This window comes from Callospermophilus lateralis, chromosome 7 (assembly GCF_048772815.1).
Source record: "Callospermophilus lateralis isolate mCalLat2 chromosome 7, mCalLat2.hap1, whole genome shotgun sequence".
NCBI lineage: Eukaryota > Metazoa > Chordata > Mammalia > Rodentia > Sciuridae > Callospermophilus > Callospermophilus lateralis.
This window is the reverse complement of record NC_135311.1, coordinates 134,847,470-134,865,143: the sequence shown is the minus strand read 5'-3', so window position 1 is coordinate 134,865,143 and position 17,674 is coordinate 134,847,470. Positions and strand designations below refer to the sequence as shown.

The following is a 17,674-nucleotide window of genomic DNA, read 5'->3' as shown; positions in this document are numbered from 1 at the left end:
GTGCTGTGGTGGGCCGCTCCATGGGAGAGAAATGGGTGGGTTCCACTGCTTCCTGGGCTGGCTGTCCACCGGGGTATTCCAGAGTGTCTGCGCCCTCGCTGGGCAGCGCCTCCCGGGTTCCTGTCCGCGTCTGTTGGGGCTTCACCTTACACTCCCTCCCCAAATAAGGAGGGAGCCAGTCCTGACGTGTGTGTGGCCACAAGTGACTTGCACACTCGTGCTCAGTGTCCTCGTTTGGAAGTGCGTGGCCAGCGCCTTCCTTTCCTGGCAGGAAGGGAGACAGCCCGGGGATCTCCTCGCTGGCGGCTGCCTGTGGGTGAGGTCATGGCGGCTGCCGGCCAGGCCTGCCTTCCTGCTAACTGGGTCAGGTGTTACCAGCTTGTCACATGTTGGTACTTAGAGTTCTGGCCAAACTGGTTTGGGGAACTTGTGGCCTTTGAGACCCCGAGACTTGACCCGAAAGCCCCACAGGAGGGGCATGCTGGTCTTTAGGTGTGCAGAGGCCTGTCAAAAGCCCACTGGGCAGGCCTCCCTCGGGGCTGTGGAGAGGAAGGAGAATGAGTGGCTGCCAGGCAGCTGGCCCTGGGTGAGGTCTGGGAGGAGCCCTTCCCCTCTTCTCAGCTCTCAGTGACCCCAGATAAGTCCCTTAGCCCCTCTGTTCTGCTGTCCCCTCAGCCATAAGCAGGGCAGAGGGGGGAGAAGCCAAGAGGCCACCTGAGCACCACTAGTGGGCTGTGCCTGCTTCCCTGAGTCCTGCACCCCTGGAGTGGCACTGGGAACCGACACCTCAGTCGTCCCAACTCAAGGAACCCCAGCAACTCTCTAGGCCAGCATTTTGGCTTTTGCCCGTCCCCCTAGGACTTTGTGCCATGCGAGGGACGTTCTCCACAGAGGTCACAGACTCTAGCCTCCCACGCACCGCTGCTGCTGCTCCTGGGTGGTTGTCCCCAGCCCCGCCCTCCAGGACCTCATCAAAATGCAGGTTCTGCGCATCTGCAGTACCAGCTGGCTCCCAGGAACCCGGATGCTGCTGGCCCACAGGCCACACCAGTGGCTCGCAAAGCTGACCGTCAGTCCTGTGCCAGGCTGAACCCCCAGCTAAGGAAAGCGGCTTCTTTAGGGCTGGGGGCTGGCACCGCGGCAGAATTTCAAACCCCCAGGGCTTCCTGGGAACACCCGAGTTTGAGAACCTCAGTCCCAGGGCTCCTCTGAGCTGCTCTGCTCCCAGCCCAAAGCAAACTTAAGCCTCTTAAGTGTGTGTCTCCACCTCTGCCACCCTGGGGTGCTGAAGTGCCCTCTACCCTGTCGCCAGGAGGACTGTGTCAGGGACAGGGCGTTGGAGCAAAAGGTCCTGATGCAGATCTTGACTGCTGCCCTTATCAGCTGAGAGAACTTTGAAGTCCAGTTTCTTCGCCTCTGAGCCTCCCTGTAAAACAGGGTTTGGTGGGTGGGATTTGGGGAACCCCTGCAAGCACCTGACATAACCTCCCGAGCATAGTTAAATGTTTCTTTGCTGGAGATCTCATTTTACAAGTGAGTCTACTGTGGCTCAGAGAGGGTGGGGCATTTTCTAGGGGCTACACAGCAAGTCAGCGATGGAGCTGCGTCTGAACTGGGCTCCTGCATTCCAGCCCCTGCTCCTCCTCTCCCTCTGTTTCCCACCCCGTGTTTCCTGGCCTGGGTGCTTCATCTGGATGGAAGGGGCCTCCCTGGAACACGAGGCCATGCCTGCTTTGGGAGATACCATTCCTGGAAGTGGCTGGTGGCCCTGCAGGTCCCACGGTGGGCTCCCACCCTGCCCAAGGGGAACTGCAGTCTCCTCCCTCCCACCTGCTCCCCCAGCCTCTGCCTCCCCTGCCTCTGGCACAAGTGTGGAAGCCCAAGCTGACTTTGAAGGCACGTGCTGGAGAATTTAGAGTGTGTAAGATTTCCGTGGCCAGCTCTTGGCCCAAACGGCTGTTCCCGGAGAGCACGGGAGGGACAGGCAGGTGGCCGGCCTGGAGGAACACCTTGGCCTGGCAGGGCCCTGCCACCCTAGAGACTACTGTCCTCTGGAAGCCTCAGCTGCCCCCGGCCCTCCTCCTGCTGCCCTCGGCCAAGTTCTCTGCACCCGGCCTCCATTCCCTCTCCACCTCCTCTCTTGAACTTTCAGGCGTTGGGTTGGTCTCCCCGCTATCTTCACCAGCCGTGTCCTGGAGGCGCTGACACCTTGACCCTGCTTCCTCCAGCCTTGCTCGGGTCATCGCTGCCCGCTGCCCTCTGCCCTCTGCCAGCTGCCCACAGGCCTGGATGCTGACAGGCGTCGTTCACGTCCCCACCAGCCTCCTCCCAGTGCCTGCCTAATCTCCCCGCTGAGTGTCCAGCTGAGTTTCACAGAATCCTCCCAAACTGAATGGAGTCCCCAGGAAGCTGCCCCCCTCCTCCTGGGTGGAGGCCATGCTGCTCTGGAGTCAGATGGACTCTCCCCATGTCCCTACGTCTGGTTCACCAGCAGATCCTGCCAACACCACTAACACCACTAACTGCCAGAGGGCCACTGCCATGGCCTCTTCTGGGGCAGCTGCTGCTTTCACACTGGGTCCCCATTTCTGTTCCTTTCCACCCTCAGGGTGCAGCACAGTGGCATGTTGGGTCACTCCTCTGCTCAGAAGGACAGCCATGCTCCCATATTACCGGGACAGGCACACCTACCTCAGGGCCTTTGCACTTACCGCCCCTACCACCTCCAAGTCCTGGCAGGAACACCACTGTTTCTGAGGCCTTCCTCTTCCTCTTGACCATGACTGCCCTTCTGTGCACTCCCAAGCTCCTCTGCTTCCCTCCCTGAGCTGCCGTCACAGCTGTCACCAGGCTGGAGAAGATGGCTGAAGGAGAGGGTCTGAGGAGATGTGGACGGGGCGGCCTCCCCAGTGGGGGCGTGTCTTGTGGACTCCTTCCCCTGCCTTGCCTGTGTGGCCTGCTCTTCGTGTTTACCGTGCTGTCTGTTCTTAGAGGCCAGGGACACGGCATGTGTGGCCCCTGTTTCTCTGTGGGTCACTCTTCCTGTCACTAAGTTCTCCTAGTGATGGGTCATCCCCCTGGGAAGACCCCAGAGAGGAGAGGCCCCACCTGCCTCCCCAGAGCCTCCTGACCTTTGAGCCTAGGAGGACCACTTGAGGGCTGGGTGCTTCCTTCCCTGAGCCTCGGTGGCTATGGGAGACGCCCAGGCCAACAGGCACATCAGAGTTGAGTCCTCGGAGTTTCTGGGTGGCTCCGCGCTGGGGGCTGAGCAGCCCCTCCACTCTCGGAATCTTCCTGATGTCCCCGCGTCCCCTGCCCTCCTCCGGTGTTCTCAGCTTCAGTTCCTCTGTGTGTCTCATCATCTCCGCTTACTCCTTAGCAGAGACCAGAGGGGCTGAAGGAGGACTGGTCATCTGGGGCCCAGGGAGAGGTCATCCGGCTCCCTCTGCAGAGTCAGGGGACCCCGCTGCATGGAAAGAGCCGCGCGGGCCTCCAGTTCTTCTGTAGGCAAAGCGCCTGGCACACGCACAGGCACACATCCAGCAAGTATTTAACCACTCTCCATGTGACAGCAGCGGCCTGGGAGCTGGGGACACATGAGGGACAAGACAGCCTCTGATTCCTCCCTCCTGGCACCAGGCACAGAGCGTGTGGATGGGGAAGAGCACAACAGGGACCTGGGGAGGCGGGGTTTCCAGGGCGGGGACTTGTGGCTCGCTGGGGAGGAGAGGCTGGAGCAGAGACTGGAGGGACGAGGGTGAGCCCTGTGACAGGGGCAAAGCCTTCCCTGCACTGAGTCCCCTGGGCAGGAACAGATCCTGGGAGGAACAGATCCTGGGAGCCCAGGGCTGGGGCAGAGGCGATGCCTCTGGGCCACGGAGAGATCCCATAACCCAAAGGAGCACCCCCCGCGCTCCGTGGCGCTGTGGATGCTCGGGAGTCGTCTTCTGAGCCCTGCCCTGGAGCCCCGTGGGGACTGGGAGCTCTGCTCCTGCCTCCTGCGTGAGTCAGGGGTGGGCTGAGGGCTGTGAGGCCCCAGGCACCTCCCTGTTGGTCCCTGTAGGTTCTATGTTGTGCCGCTGGGAGGGCCGCTCTGCAGGTGGCCACTCTGCAGGTGGACACATGGCTCAGAGCTGAGCTCCGGGCCGCCCCTCCCACCCCCACCTCCGCTGACAAAGCCTCCACCACGTTGAGTGACAGGCTTTGAGATGTCTTCCTGTTTCTGGTGGCTGCCCTTCTCCTTCAACTCAGTCTGGATGCGCTGGGGTCGGGGTCATCAGTGGCGTGTGTCTCGCTGACTGTCATGGATGTCCGCGGGAACCCATGAGGTCCACCCCCCGGCCGTACGCTGAGTGCATGGACTTCTTGGGGTCTGAAGCCTGCTCAGGGGAACATGGTGCAGCCTGTTCTCTGTTCCTCGGGTCTGGACGTCTGCCGTCCACTCACTGGTGCCGGAACAACCAGGTGGTTCTGTCCTAGACCGCACGGTCTCCTAGGGGCACCCTGGTTTCTCCACCAGTCACAGGGACTGAGACTGCCCGTGTAGGGACTTGTGGTGGGAGAACCTGGCCCAGGGCCACTTTTCCCCAAGAGGGCGGCCAGGGAAGTGTCCCCAGAGCAGTGGTGCTCAGCCGTGGCTGCACCCTGGAATCACCAGGGAGCTTAGAGACACCGCCTCGTCCCACCCCAGAGAGTCTGATGTTGTGCCCTCCCGGGTGGCCTGTTCTTCTCAGGCAGGTCTCAGAAGAAGCCAGGGCTGAGTGTCACCAGGAGAGGGTTCTGCCCAGGGCGACTGGAGTCCTGAGCAGTGAGGGTGCGGGAGGGCAGCAGCCGTGGGACCCTGTGTGTGTGGTCACTTGGACGCGTCCTGGGAGCAGCAGTGCTGATAGCAGGGTTGCCCTTTGAGAGGGAGAAGGTCACGCTTCTGTAGAGCGGATGGGGGAGGAGCCAGTGTGGAAGGGACAGGCCCCGGGGTTGGGCCTTGCAGGTGAGGCAGGTGGAGCTGGCTTGTCAAGGTCTAGCAGGGGCAGCAGCCCCTTGTAAGGTCCAGCAGGAGAGGGAGGAGGGACAAGTTCACTCCAGGGGCTCTGGCTGAAGGGTGGGGGGGTGTCATAGGTCGGATCAGGATCTGAATGTGAGGGGCTTTCCAGAGTCCAGCGGGGTCACGTCAGTGGGTAAATGGGATCTGAGCCTCGGGGCTGCTGTGAGCTGGGCCTGGGCACTGGCGTCATCCGCAGGAGGCCGCGCCTAGGGTCGTCTCCGGAGGGAGTTGTCACAGAGGCGACAAGCTTAGCCTCAGAGCCCATGTTCCATCCGAACTTACCCAGGAGGAGCCCCGTGGCTTCAGACAGGCCAGCTGTCTTGGTCAGTGCCAGCTGCCGTGACAAAATACCGTGGATTGGGTGCTTCAATGGCAGAAATTAACCTTCTCACGGTGCAAAGGCGGCAAATCTGAGAGGAGGGAGCCAGCATGACCAGGTTCCGGTGAGGCCTCGTCCTGACTTGCAGATGGCCATCTCCTCGCTGCCCTGGCCTGGCTTTTTCTCAGTGCACGTGTCTGTGTTGGGGGAGGGACGGACGGGGAGAGATCCTTCTTCTAAGGGCACTAATCCCCTTGTAAGGGTCCCACCCTCATGACCTTATCATGACCCGCTTACCTTCCAACCCAAGGTCCCACCTCCAGCCTGGGAGTAAAGCTGTGAATTTGGGACAACAAACATGGAGCCCGTAACTTGAACCCTCTCTAAAGCATGTCCCCCTCCCTCACCAAGGACAAAGTCAAGGACACAGAGACGCTTGGGCAGACATGGCACTTATGCGGCCCCATGCTGGGCGTTTCCCCCTCTTGAAGGTCACCTCCCTTCCCCCTCTGGGGTACGTCTGATGTCACTGCTGCAAACTCTGCAGTCACCTCCATCCGACAGCTCTTTTCTTCCTCTTCCATTCATCTTGTGCTTCCAGTTGGCCACCCAGCCACTCTCGCGTGAAGAGCCCCGTGCACTGGGTGTGCAGCAGAGGGCTGGGGCTGGGCTGCAGCCTGACGTGCGGGTCACAGTGCTGCTGCAGCCAGCCTCCGCCAGAGTTTGCAGAATCAGGGGGCGTCCGTCACGGAGGGCAGGCCTTCTGCCTGTTCCCTGGTGGCGAAGGTTCAGGAGCTTCTAGTGAGAGCTGATTGGCTAACACTCCTTTGTGGGCAAGTCTGGGGTCATAACCAGCAGGGAGCAGCCTGTAATCCCTGTGCTTGCCCCACGGGGGTGGGCTGATGGGCATCCACTTGTCCCCGGGGTGAGGGCACCGCAGGGGTCCCCGCGCCTGAGAGGCTGGTTCTGCCTACCTGGCTGGAGGCTCAGCCAGGGAAGAGTGTGTCCTGTGACATTTCCCTCGGGGGCACCATGAGGGGTGTCTTGGGGTCCATGTTAGGACCCCCCTTCTCTCTTGAGTCACTCATCCAGCCTCCCCACCCCCACGGCGCTGGCTCTACCCAGGATGGCCTGTCCTGGCCCAGCTCATAGGCCCTCATCATGCCCGCAGGTGGCCACCAGCACTCCCTGCGCTGGGTCCCGTGCTAACACAGGGCCTCAGCAGTGAGCAGGACCTGGTCCCTGCCCACAGTACACCCTTTGGGAGGTGGAGACTGGCAGGGAAGAGGTCAACAGCCCCACCGGCAGGGGGACTGCTGTGAGGGAAGGATCCAGAAGGAACAGAGAAATAGGGCCAGTGCTGGAGAGCAGCAGGGGCCATGTGGGGCCACGTTAGGGAGACTGGAAAGGCCTCGAGAGAAGGGGACATCAGGCTGCGACCTGAAAGGTGAGGAAGAGCCTGGGAGGCAGGACAAGGTCGGGGACAAGCCAGGCCAGAGAAGCCGGGGTCGAGGAGCTTGAGAAACGGGCCCAGTCCACAGGGAGCCAGCCCGGGCCAGGAGGGGAGAGAGGGCAGCAGGCAGGGTGCGCTGAGTTCTGGCCGCAGTGCGAGGCCTCGGCAGCGACACGGCCCAGTGTCCCTGTCTGCAGTGGTCCTTCTGAAGGCCATTCTTGTTCGGTGGAGAATGGAGGGAGGAGCAAGAGGGGGAATGGAGAGACCCATGAAGCGGCTTTGCCACAGTCCCTGTGGAGGGTGCTCAAGCTGTGGTCACGCTGGTGGTGGCTGTGGGGACAGAGCCGTGTGGGTGGAGGTCCAGTCGAGGACTCTGAGGTTGGCAGCTTGGGGTGGGCCACAGGGAGGCCTTGAGGTGCTGTGCTAGTTGCGTACAAGGTTCTCCTGTGGCCCTCGATACAGCGGGTGGGTGGTTTGTGAGTCCGTCGTCCATGGGAGGCGGTGGGATGAGAGGGAAGTCTGTCGGGCGCTGGTGACTGCGCTCTGTGACGCCACTCGCGGAGAAGGGGTGAGAAGAACTCACAGGGGAGGGGCAGGCTGGGACCACATAATGTCCCTCTAGACGGGATGCCCATTAGACGGCCCCGGGAGATGCCCTGAGCTCAGGTGGGTTGAGCTGGCACCTGGGTTGAGTTCGGAAGCTCTGCAGGGTGTTTGGCCTCCGAGGTGGCCAGGGCCCGCTCACCTCCTGCTCACCTCCTGCTCACCTCCCGCTCCACGCTCCACGCTCACAAAACACGTCACATATGCTGAACTCTTCCCAGCAACTACCTCACGTCCTGTGCCCCCGGGCTCTTCCCAGCCCTGCTCTGAGTCAGCTATCTGGCGATGATGGCCTCTCCTTCTCAGAGGTGGACACTGAGGTTCGGAGGCCCAGAGGCCTGGAGGGACCTATCCTGGGTCTCACAGTAGATAAGTTGGAGTCTCGGAGCTCGCCCCCATGTCTCCGAGACCTTGCTGCCTCTCCCGGTCACGCCACCCCCAGCTGCCACAACCCAGAGTCAGCCAGCATGTGCTGTGCCGAGATCTTCCTCTAAGCTTAATGGCCACAAGAACTTTCCAGAACCGGTATTCCCAATATGCAGGAGACCTGGAGCTCAGAGAGGTCCACGCCTGGGTGAGGTCACACAGCTTGGGAGAAGGAAGCCAGTCCTAGTGGGAGACACTGAGGTGGTGATCTTTTGACCCCTCCCTATCGTGGCCCATGGAGCCAAGAGGCCTTGGCTTTGCTCCCCAAAGAAGGTCCACGTCTGTCCCAGCCTCAGTTTCCTCATCCGTGAGATGGACCTGAAGACATTTCCTGGGTCCTCTCTGCTGGTCCAGAGAGGAAGCTCAGGGCACGGGAACCACAGAGCCATGTGAATGCCAGCTGGGGGTGTGCCCCAAGAGGCCAGGTGGGATGCCCAGGAGGGGAGAGAGGCCCTTCCTATGCGGGCCTTGCCGGGACCCTCAGCCCTCCACCCAGGTGGACACCTGGGCTGGGGAGAAGGCATGCTCCCTAGTGGGCACGGCTGTGGTTACGGTGGCCACAGGAGCCAGGAGGGTGGAGGAGATGCTGGGGGAGCAGAGAGCCTGTGTCGCTGGAGGAGGGGGTGGGCAGGGTGTTACTTTTGGCCGATGGATCTAGTATTGGAATGTTTAATGGTTACGCAAGGGTGGTATCAGTGAGAAGCTGGAAATTGATGACTTAGGCCTTGTCCATCTCTGTAGCTGCTGCTAGTCCTGCTACACACCACGGTAGGTATTTCCCCGGAGAACAGGACATCAGAGGGAGACCTACTAGGTGCCTGGACTGTTAAGCTACCACATCTTAATCTGCAGGCAGATGCCAGCAGACGGCTCCTGCAGGTGTTTCCTGGGACCACATTCCACCTGGGCACCAGTCGGCCTGGCAGGTCCTCCTTCAGGCCTCCTGGTGGTCATCAGGATCCCTGTAGCTTGTGGTGAGCGCTGGGCCTCAGCTTTTTCTGTAGACTCTCGCTCAGGTGAGTCGAATGAGCTGACCCTAGGCCTCGAGTGCGAAGTATGGGTAGGAATTCAGGCCAGGGCCACCCTGACCTGGACGGGACCCAGGCTGTGAAGAGAGGAATGTTTCTGGGCCTTATTCTAAGGCTTCTCCGTTATTTTAACGGACATTTCTTGAGTGCTGCCTTGTCAACTTTGGCAGTGATCCACCTTTGTCATCAGTTTCATTTTCTATGGTTTCAGTTATCCTTGTCAACCATGGTCTAAAAATATTAAATGGAAAAGTCCAGAAATAATTCATAATTTTAAAATCACCTACAATCATGAGTAGGATGATAGAGTCTCATGTTGTCTCCGCTCCCTGCTGCCCAGGGCATGTTCGTCCCTTTCTTCAGTGTGTCCATGCTGTATATGCTGCCCGCCTGTCAGTCACAGGAGCCATCTTGGTTGTCAGGTCGGTTGTCATGGTATGGCAGCGCTTGTGTCCAAGAAGGCCTTCTTTTACTTAATAACTGCTTCAAAGGACAAAAAGCAGTGATGATGGCAGTTCAGATCTGCCAAAACGAAGCTAGAAGCTTCCTTTTAATGAAAAGGTGAAAGTACATAAGACATTATGAGAGAGAGAAAGATCATATTCACGAAATTTTTATCATAGTAGATTGTTATGATCACGTGTTCTATGAGTAGTCGCGGTGTCAAGCTGCAGCTGATACATACAAGTAGACTTCATCGTAGGTAGATGTGTATGGGAAAACCGTGGTCCATATGAAGTTCAATGACCTCTTCCCGCAGCTGAGGGAGGCCCACTGTGTCAGGGCTCTGGGCTGCTCCATGCACGGTAAGGCCTCCCATGGGCCAGTAGCAACACCCCAGAACGTCTCCAGACACCTCCAGATGTGCTCCCTGGTGGAGAACCACTGGCACAGTCCTGCTGCTGGCCAGCCTGGAGCCTGACCCCACTCCCACCTCTTGTGTCTTCAGGCAGAGCTGGCTCTGGGCTGACACCTGGCGCCGGCGAGGTCCTCAGGTGTCTGTGCTGCCTGGCTGCCCACCTGGCCTCCCACCTCCCGACCCGGCTGCCTTGGCTGGGTCCCTGCCACTTCCTGTTGAGACCGTGCCAGTCACGCTGAGTGGGTGAGGGGGAGAGAGTTGGGGTGTGAAAGGTGAAGCACAGCTTGGGGCAGTGGGCGGCCTGCGGTTGGTTGGTCGTTATTACCCAAGTGTTTGTTGTGCTCAGCTGACCCTGGGACCCTGGAGTTTATAAGGAAGGTGGGGGCACCTGGGTGCTGGGCGGGGAGGCACGGGCAGTGGAATCCCACAGGGGACTCCACACCCAGGAGTTAAAGAAGGAAGGCTCCTGGAGGAGGCCGTGTCCCAGCTGTGACCCGGAAGATGAGCAGGAGTCAGCCAGGCACAGGAAGGGGAGGGATTCGTCTGGGCTCACTTTTAATAAAGTTTCAAAAGTTTTTCTGAAAAAAAATCAATTCCCATTTAGTAAGTTATAGAAAAAAAGGGCCAAACCATCTCAAAGGTCCCTGGGTCTACACCTCTGTTGGGAAGTCATGTCCTCAGTCCCCCATACCCCACGGACGTGTTTGGCACACGTGAGGCCCTGGGTGGATATCAAGTGGGGAGTGGGTGGCCTGTGGCGTGGAGGGGGCCTGCCCCTCCTGTCCAGGCAGGTACTTACTTTGGCAATAGTGACCTCCCCGGATGCCTTCTGGCTGTGTGCTGAGCCTGGCAGGAGGGACAAACAGCAGGACAGGTGCGGCATCTGAATCAGAGAGGGGCGCAGCCATTGTCTCCACACAGCGAGGGCTCACTGAGGCTGTCTGCATGTCCACTGGGGGACCTGTCCTCCTCCTGTGGCCTCTCGGACTGGGGCTGATGGATGCTTCCTCTCACTTGGGCTTCTGTGATCTCCACAGGGAGAGAATGTGGTGGATCAAAAACAGTGTGGTGAGGCATACCCTGAACGTGAAAGCCCTCCTCCCCTTGGCCGAAGACCGGTACCTGGCCTCCAGGTGTCCAGGAAGGACCGTCCTGCTGGACCGGGAAGCTAGTGGCCAACATGCAAGACACCCTACCCTCTAGCGATGTCAGGCATGCGAGCAGCTCCTGGTGACCATCTGTGTTGTTCCTCTTCCCATGCAGCTACAGCCTCCGCCTGGCGTCCCGATGCCCTCCACCGACGGCCCCGTACATCACCAGGCAGTGTAGGAAGGTCAAGGCCCCTGCCGCAGCCCAGTTCCAGGGACCCTTCTTCAAAGAGTAGACTCTTCGCCTGCTCCCTGACAGGTAGGAGACCAGAGGCAGCAGGTAGGCGCAGCTCTGACAACATGCAAGGAGATCACGGGTCCGGGGACCTGGCATGGGTCCTGGGTGGGGGGTTGGGAGGACTTACGAAGCCCCTAGGAGCCAGACACAGGTCCTTCCTGCAGCGTTTAGTGGCCAAGAGCACAGATCCTGGACCCCCATGATTCAGACCCCAGTTCTGTCCCTTGCTGTCTGCAGGACTTCAAGTCACTTAATCTCTGAGCCTCAGTTCCCACATCTGTGAAGTAGGCCCTACATCAAAGCCTACTTCTTCAGATGATCATAGAAATTGTGTTAAATGTGTGCAGAGCATTAGCCCAGTGCCTGGTGCACAGTCAGCATTAGGAAGTGTGCGCTATCGTAATGGCAGTAGTCGTAAGATGTTTTGAGCATAGTGTTCATACTCAGTACTCAATCAGTGCCTTCAGAGGCGGTGAGGGCTGGGTTGCAGCTCAGTGGTACAGCGCTTGCCCCTCACGTGTGAGGCCCTAGGTTCTATCCCCGGCTCCACATAAAAACAATTACTTAAAAAGATACCATGTCCATTTACAACTGAAAAACTATTTTTAAAAAAAAGATTATGGAGTCCTGATTCCCACAATGTATTTGAAAATCAAAACAATACTAAAAAATCCATAAAATACAAAATTAAGATTTGTGTGTAGTCTCTTTTCTAAGTTTTCCAAAGGTAAAAACCTAGAGTTGTTCTAAGTTTTCTGATGATAAAAACATGGAAGCTAGACTTTTCTTTTCGGAGTGTCTGGGCTTTGCCAGTGCCCCACGAGCAGGCTTGGTGACAGCGCAACTGCATCCATTGTGTCCTGGAGATGGGTGTCCCCAAGCAGGACCCGGGGACCCAATCATAAGAGCTGGCACAGTTACAAATACAGACACAGGGTCCCGCTCTGAGTCAGAAGTGAGCCTGGTCCTGGGACACAGTGGCGCTCAGAGGCTCCTGCTCAACACGGGCAGGACTGGACTCCATCCAGGGGCATTTTGATGAGGACTTAGTGGTTCAAGGCAAAGATTGCTCCTTGTGCCCCCGGGGCCTTTGGAGTGGGGCCGGGGAGCAAGCCTGTCCTTCTGTCTGTCCTCCCATCCTCCCTTCTCCTCTCTGCAGCAGGTAGAATGTCTGGGCTTGGCCTTACTCCTCTGGAGGCTGGGGAGAGATTGAAATACCATCCACCTTCCCCAGAACTGAGCCCTCTCTCTGCCACCCGCTGCCCCCTGGAAGGGGGTGTGACCCTAAACTGGAGTCCAGGGGGGCAGAGTTGAAATGGACCCTAAGCAGCACAGGTCTGGGAGGCCCAGAAGTAAAGTCCTCCTCCCATTTCACAGATGGAAAAGCTGAAGGCCTGAGAGGAGAGGCTGAGGTTTGGAAGATTAGAGGCCGGGTCAGGCTGAGCCCCACTCCCTGTGGTGGCCACTGCCTGGGCCTCCGTGGAGGTGACGTAGAGGAAGGGGTATTCCCGAGAGATCAGGCGCACCTGATCTGGCTTCCTAAACAGAGCAGACCACTGCAGTCTGGGGATGGTGACCATGGCCACGGGCCACATTTGCCCAGGCTTATCAGTTAGGCCGTCCCCAGGCCAAGACAGGGACAGGGACAGCCCCATCCTGAGTGGGTTCATTCTTTCCTGTGTTTTCAGCCCAGAGTCCCTGGCTGGGGTTGGAAAGGACGAGTCCTGGGTAAGGCGTCTGCCCTCGCCGTCCATGTTCCGAACACGACTGTTTAATCTGTGCCGGAAACTTGTGCCTTGAAATCTTACTTAGCTTTTTTTTCTATTTTTAAAATGTGTACACCAAGAATCTTTTACTTACATACTTTTTTAATGATTTTTAAAAAATATCCCCACTGTTTGCCTGTCTGCCTGGGCTACCTTAGCAGGACACCACTGTCCTCCTTTCCTCCTGGTTCTCGCTGGAGGCCTGAGGTCAGGGTGCACGCAGGACAGGCTGTGGTCAGGGCTCCCTCCCTCTCCCTCTGAGTCTTTCCTGCCCTCGGCTGAGGGAAGGGCCAGCGCCTGTCCCTTGGCTGCTCACACAAGCTTCTCTCACTGCTGCTGCTCCTTGGTAAAACTGGTGACCCTGGGGCCCTTGGTGGTGCAGGATCCTGATGCTGACCCTCTTGCCGGGTGTGTGGTGAGAGGTGGCCTCCCTGGCCTGTTCGCCTGGTAGAAGGGCTTCCTCTGCCTCCTCCTAGCCATCCGTCCGTGTCCACCACACAGCAGATGGATGGCTGGAGGGCGGGACAGCCGGAAGATGGCTCTCTTGGGTAGGGGACGAGGCACTATGGCTTCTTCTGAGGATCCCTGCTGACCATGGGAACCCCACGCTCCCTGACTGCGTGAGGCCAAGGGAACGCGGACTGCCCCGTGGCTGGCCTCTGTTTTCTTTCCTCCCCGCTGCTCCAGGCAGGGCAGGGAGGGACCAGTCTGCATTAGCAGTGTCGTGGGGCAGGGACGCTCCCCCTCTTGAAGGCACCCCACTCCACCACAGGCAGCTCCTCCCAGCCCCACCAGTAGGTTTTGGGAGTCGGAGTTGACATGGGTTAAGGGTGCAGCTTGTGGAGCCCAGTCCTGACCTGTCAACTGCACTCCCGTGGGGACCTGTGTCTCTCTTTCAATCCTCCTTCTGTAAACGGGCTCATCCCACCACCTCCCGGGGTGTGTGGAGGGTTGCACTGAAACAGTGCCCGGGAGCCCTTAAGGGAGTCCTGGTTTCTGAAAGCCAGCACTGCTCTTGTTATTACATTATTATCAGTACTAGTAATGCTAGTCATAGTACTAGTTAGTAGTAATGGCAACCAGGTCCACTGACTGAGAGACCTGGCTCCCAAACCTGGTGCAGCCCAGTTCCCGGCTCCCACCCAGGGCGGCGCATGTCACGTGTTCACCTGGGCGCTGTGAGCAGGCGCTGTGAGCGGGCGCTGTGAGCCCGGTGGGCGCTGTGGGCGGGCTTTCTGCAGAGGACGCCCACAGGCAAAGCTGTCCCTTGGTCACCAGGACACGCAGGATCTGGAGCGAGCTTGACGTCAGGTGCTGTCCCTGCTGCTCCTCATCAGTCTGACCTTGTCAGATGCTTTCTTCCCTCTGAGCCTCAGTTTCTTTCATGTAAAATGGGGGTGTGCCCCTGGCAGGAGGCTGTTGTGAGTGTTCACATGAGCTTAAGGAGGAGAGTGACTGCCTGGGACACCTCTGGGGGTCCACGAGGCTGGGCAGAGGGCTACCTGAGCCCAGCAGTGCCGCGTCCAGGGCCTGGCCTGGCAGAGCCGTGCATGTGTGAACACCTGGAGCGTTTCTGTGGTAGCTGTGCACACCCTCCACCCAGCGTCCCCTCTCACCAGAGCGCGTGCCCACACCCACCGAGTCTTCTAGATACACACAAGAATGTTGGTGCAGCGTGAGTCACAATGGCCTCAACTGGAAACCGCCAGGTTTCATATCGCGGTAGTCGAGGGGATCGCCTGGCGTGTCCCCACAGGGGAACGCTGAGCAGCAGCTGGGCCGGCAGTGGGGCGCCTTCGCAGGCACGCGAGGCAGAGGTGCAAAGGACGTGCACCCAGGATTCTGAGCAGTGGCTAAAAAATGAGCAAAACCAGTCAGAGGGGACAGAGTTCATGACAGCGGCTGTTCTAGGGGACAGGGAGGCATCGAGGTTACCCTGAAAGGCGGCCTGGGCCGGGGCAGCGGGCAGGCGCTCTGCTGTGTTCCCCGGATGTCCTCGCGCTGCTGCTGTCCTGCGTGGCTGCTGCAGAGAGTGTCACTTTAAACCTGAGCAGGACCATGCATGAAGAAGCTGAGGCAGGCGCTGACTGTGGCCACTGTGCTCTCTTCCTCTCTCCGCAGCACCTGAAGTGACCTGGAATCGCGAAGCCAAAGGGCCCGGCAGTCTGCCTGCAGGGAGCACCGACCCACGGCCGTGCCAGACTGTGAGAGGCGGGGGAGAGCGTGCGTTCCAGGCTGTGTGTGCAGGTGACGCACCTGGTCTCCAAAGGTCCTGAACCCGGGGAGCAGGAAGGTGGATGACCACTTGGGCCTCCTGACGATCCTGGACGCAGCCTGGACCTTGCTTGGTGGCTCAGCCTTCCTGGCGGGGGTGGGGGGGGCCTCTCCTACTATGCAATTTTTCAAGAGCCCCTTGACCCTCCTCTTGCTTCTCCAGTATCCTTTGCCATTGTGGGGACTTTGTTCTGGCCCTGGGGGTCAGCTTCAGGCCTGTCTGAGGAAGGCCTTCAGGAGGAGGCCTAGCTCCCCTTCAGGACCACCCCCTTCCCCACGGACCCTCTCCCCACAACATCTCTGGGAATCCATAGCATACAGACCCCCTGGGGCCAAACCTGGAGGCTGGGCCCCAGCACTCGGGGAACCCCATTTCTGCCTAAGAACCCAAACTGTGGCTCTCGAATCATTTCCAGGTTGAGATTCCCAGTTGGTCCCTTGCTCTTGAGTCTTTGCAGGGAAGCCCTACAGCAGTGCATCCAGGAGAAAGACTGTCCCCATTCATAGATGCCATGGCACAGGGCATGGTGCATGGAGGACGGGGGTCCCTGTGCCCTTCATTGCCTGGCTTGTTGGGGACCATCTACACCTTCAGCATCTGAGCTTCTCAAATAAGCCGCAAAGGAAAGCAAACAAAGTTGGACACGGGGCAAAAATGGAAGGACTAAAAAGCACAGGGGAAAGACAAAGAGATTTCCGGAGGCCATAAATGCCTGCCAGGGAATGAGGGGCTGACCCCTGCTCTCTGGTGGACAGTCCATGTCTCGGGGAAACGGGTGACTGAGCTCGGAGTTTGGACCCGGTTCAGTGAGGTTCTTGGGTTTTGTGCCTTTGGGACAGACCCCAGATGAAGATGCCTGAGACCGCTTTGGTGTCGTTTTCTCAACTTGGTTCCAGTAGTGGTGTGTCCAACCCAAAGTGGAGGAGGGGACTTGGGGACGTCGTCACACAATAAAGGGAATGTTTTTTCAGGGCTACTATGGTTGATCTTGCAACTCTGTAAATATGTATGTAGACACTTTTAAAAGCACGTATTTATGTCCCTGACTGTAAATGCTCCGTTTTTAAGGTTTTATAACATGTGTTATTTAATTAAGCAGTCGACGGGCTGCAGCATAGGGTCAGGTCATGGTCCAGGAGAAGAGTCTCACGAGAGCCTCACGCAGGCAGAGAAGTGCTGACCGGTGGCCGATGTACGCTCCCATTTCCCGCCCACTGAAGTGCGTCTTTTGTTGTAAATTTCCATAAACTGGAATCCTCTGCGCTCCTACAGTGGACTCTCGCAAGCATGGAAAACCGTGGCTGTCCCTGGTCCTGACAATGACAGTTTCGTCCCGTAACTGCTCACACCGTGAACTGCACCCCAGCTCTCAGCTCCTGAAGGCTCCCCCTCCCAGCTTCGGGGCAGCTCATGAGCCCAGACTCCAGTCACCTTCAGCCCCTGGTGAACTCTGGGGCCATCTGGGGAGACCCCCGTGTCGCATGGGCACAGGTGCTGCTCACCCTCAGCACTGGGACTGTCGGGAGAAGTGTGGCCATGGTGAGGGGGGTGTGAAGAGAGGGGTCCCTGGTGGGTGGAGTCGGGGGTGGATCGTGGAAGGTGGTTCTGTGTCCTCCATGTGGAGAAAACCAACAATAAAACGTGAAGAGCCATGGTGAGGAGTGGGCGCCGCGGGCGCCGTGGGTCTCTGTGCTTCATCGTCTGGGCTGGGAGTCCTGGGCTGAGGGGCTGAGTGGGCAGAGTCTTGTGACACTGTGGGAGCGCCCGCCCCACAGCACGGCTGCTTCGCCTGCCATTTCTCTGAGTGGGACGGCCTCCTGTGTGGCCAGCGCTCGCCTGTCCTCCCACAGCCTCCCCGAGGTCCAGTTCACGTCTGTACCATTTCCCTCGCGTGTTCAGAGCGGCGTGTTTGAGCATATTCAAGTTGTTTGGCCACCGCCATGTGCAATTTTAGAAGATGGTCATCACCCCAAGGAAACGCTGTACCCACCAGCGGTCACTCCCTTCCTCCCCAGATGCCTGACTACGGGGCTTGGCCTGCTCTGGATGGTTCATGTGAGCAGAACCGTCCAGTCTGGGGCCTTCTGCCATGGCTTCCTTTGCCTGGCGTGGCGTTCCCAGGTGGAGCAGCTGTTGGCGCATACTCCTTCGGGTGGCCCAGACTCCCCTGAGGGGACGTCCAAGCTCTCATCCAGCCGGTCTGCAGCGCCGGGCATTCGGGCCGTTGCCATTGTTAAGGCTGATGCGTGTCTGGGGAGAGTCTGTGCCCACGTGATTTCCTTGGGCTTGCAGCAAGCGGGGACATGCAGGTCACATTGTGGCCACTCTGTCTTTGGCATTCTGAGGACGTGCTAACTGTCATCCAGAGTGGCCACACTGCTTCATATCCCCACCACAACATGTGAGGACTCCAGTTTCCCCACTGCTTCACCAGCACTCGTCATCGTCCCTTTCCTTTGAGCCATCCTGGTGGGTGTGAATGCAACTCAAGTATTCTGGAAGGGCTCAGTGGTCCATC

At 58.7% G+C, this 17,674-nt stretch overlaps 1 protein-coding gene across 4 annotated transcripts in view; it reads left to right on the top strand.

Moving 5' to 3' along the window:
- The window catches only part of Prdm2 (PR/SET domain 2), a 114,526-nt gene extending 99,443 nt beyond the window's left edge, over nucleotides 1-15,083 (top strand). For all 4 annotated transcript variants that reach the window (XM_076861254.2, XM_077109976.1, XM_076861253.2 and 1 more), the window contains 2 exons: nucleotides 10,993-11,136; nucleotides 15,003-15,083. In XM_076861254.2, coding sequence (XP_076717369.1) covers nucleotides 10,993-11,113 — 121 coding nt within the window. In that variant the 3' untranslated portion in view covers nucleotides 11,114-11,136; nucleotides 15,003-15,083. The remainder of the gene's footprint in view (nucleotides 1-10,992; nucleotides 11,137-15,002) is intronic.
- The last annotated feature ends 2,591 nt before the right edge of the window (nucleotides 15,084-17,674 follow it).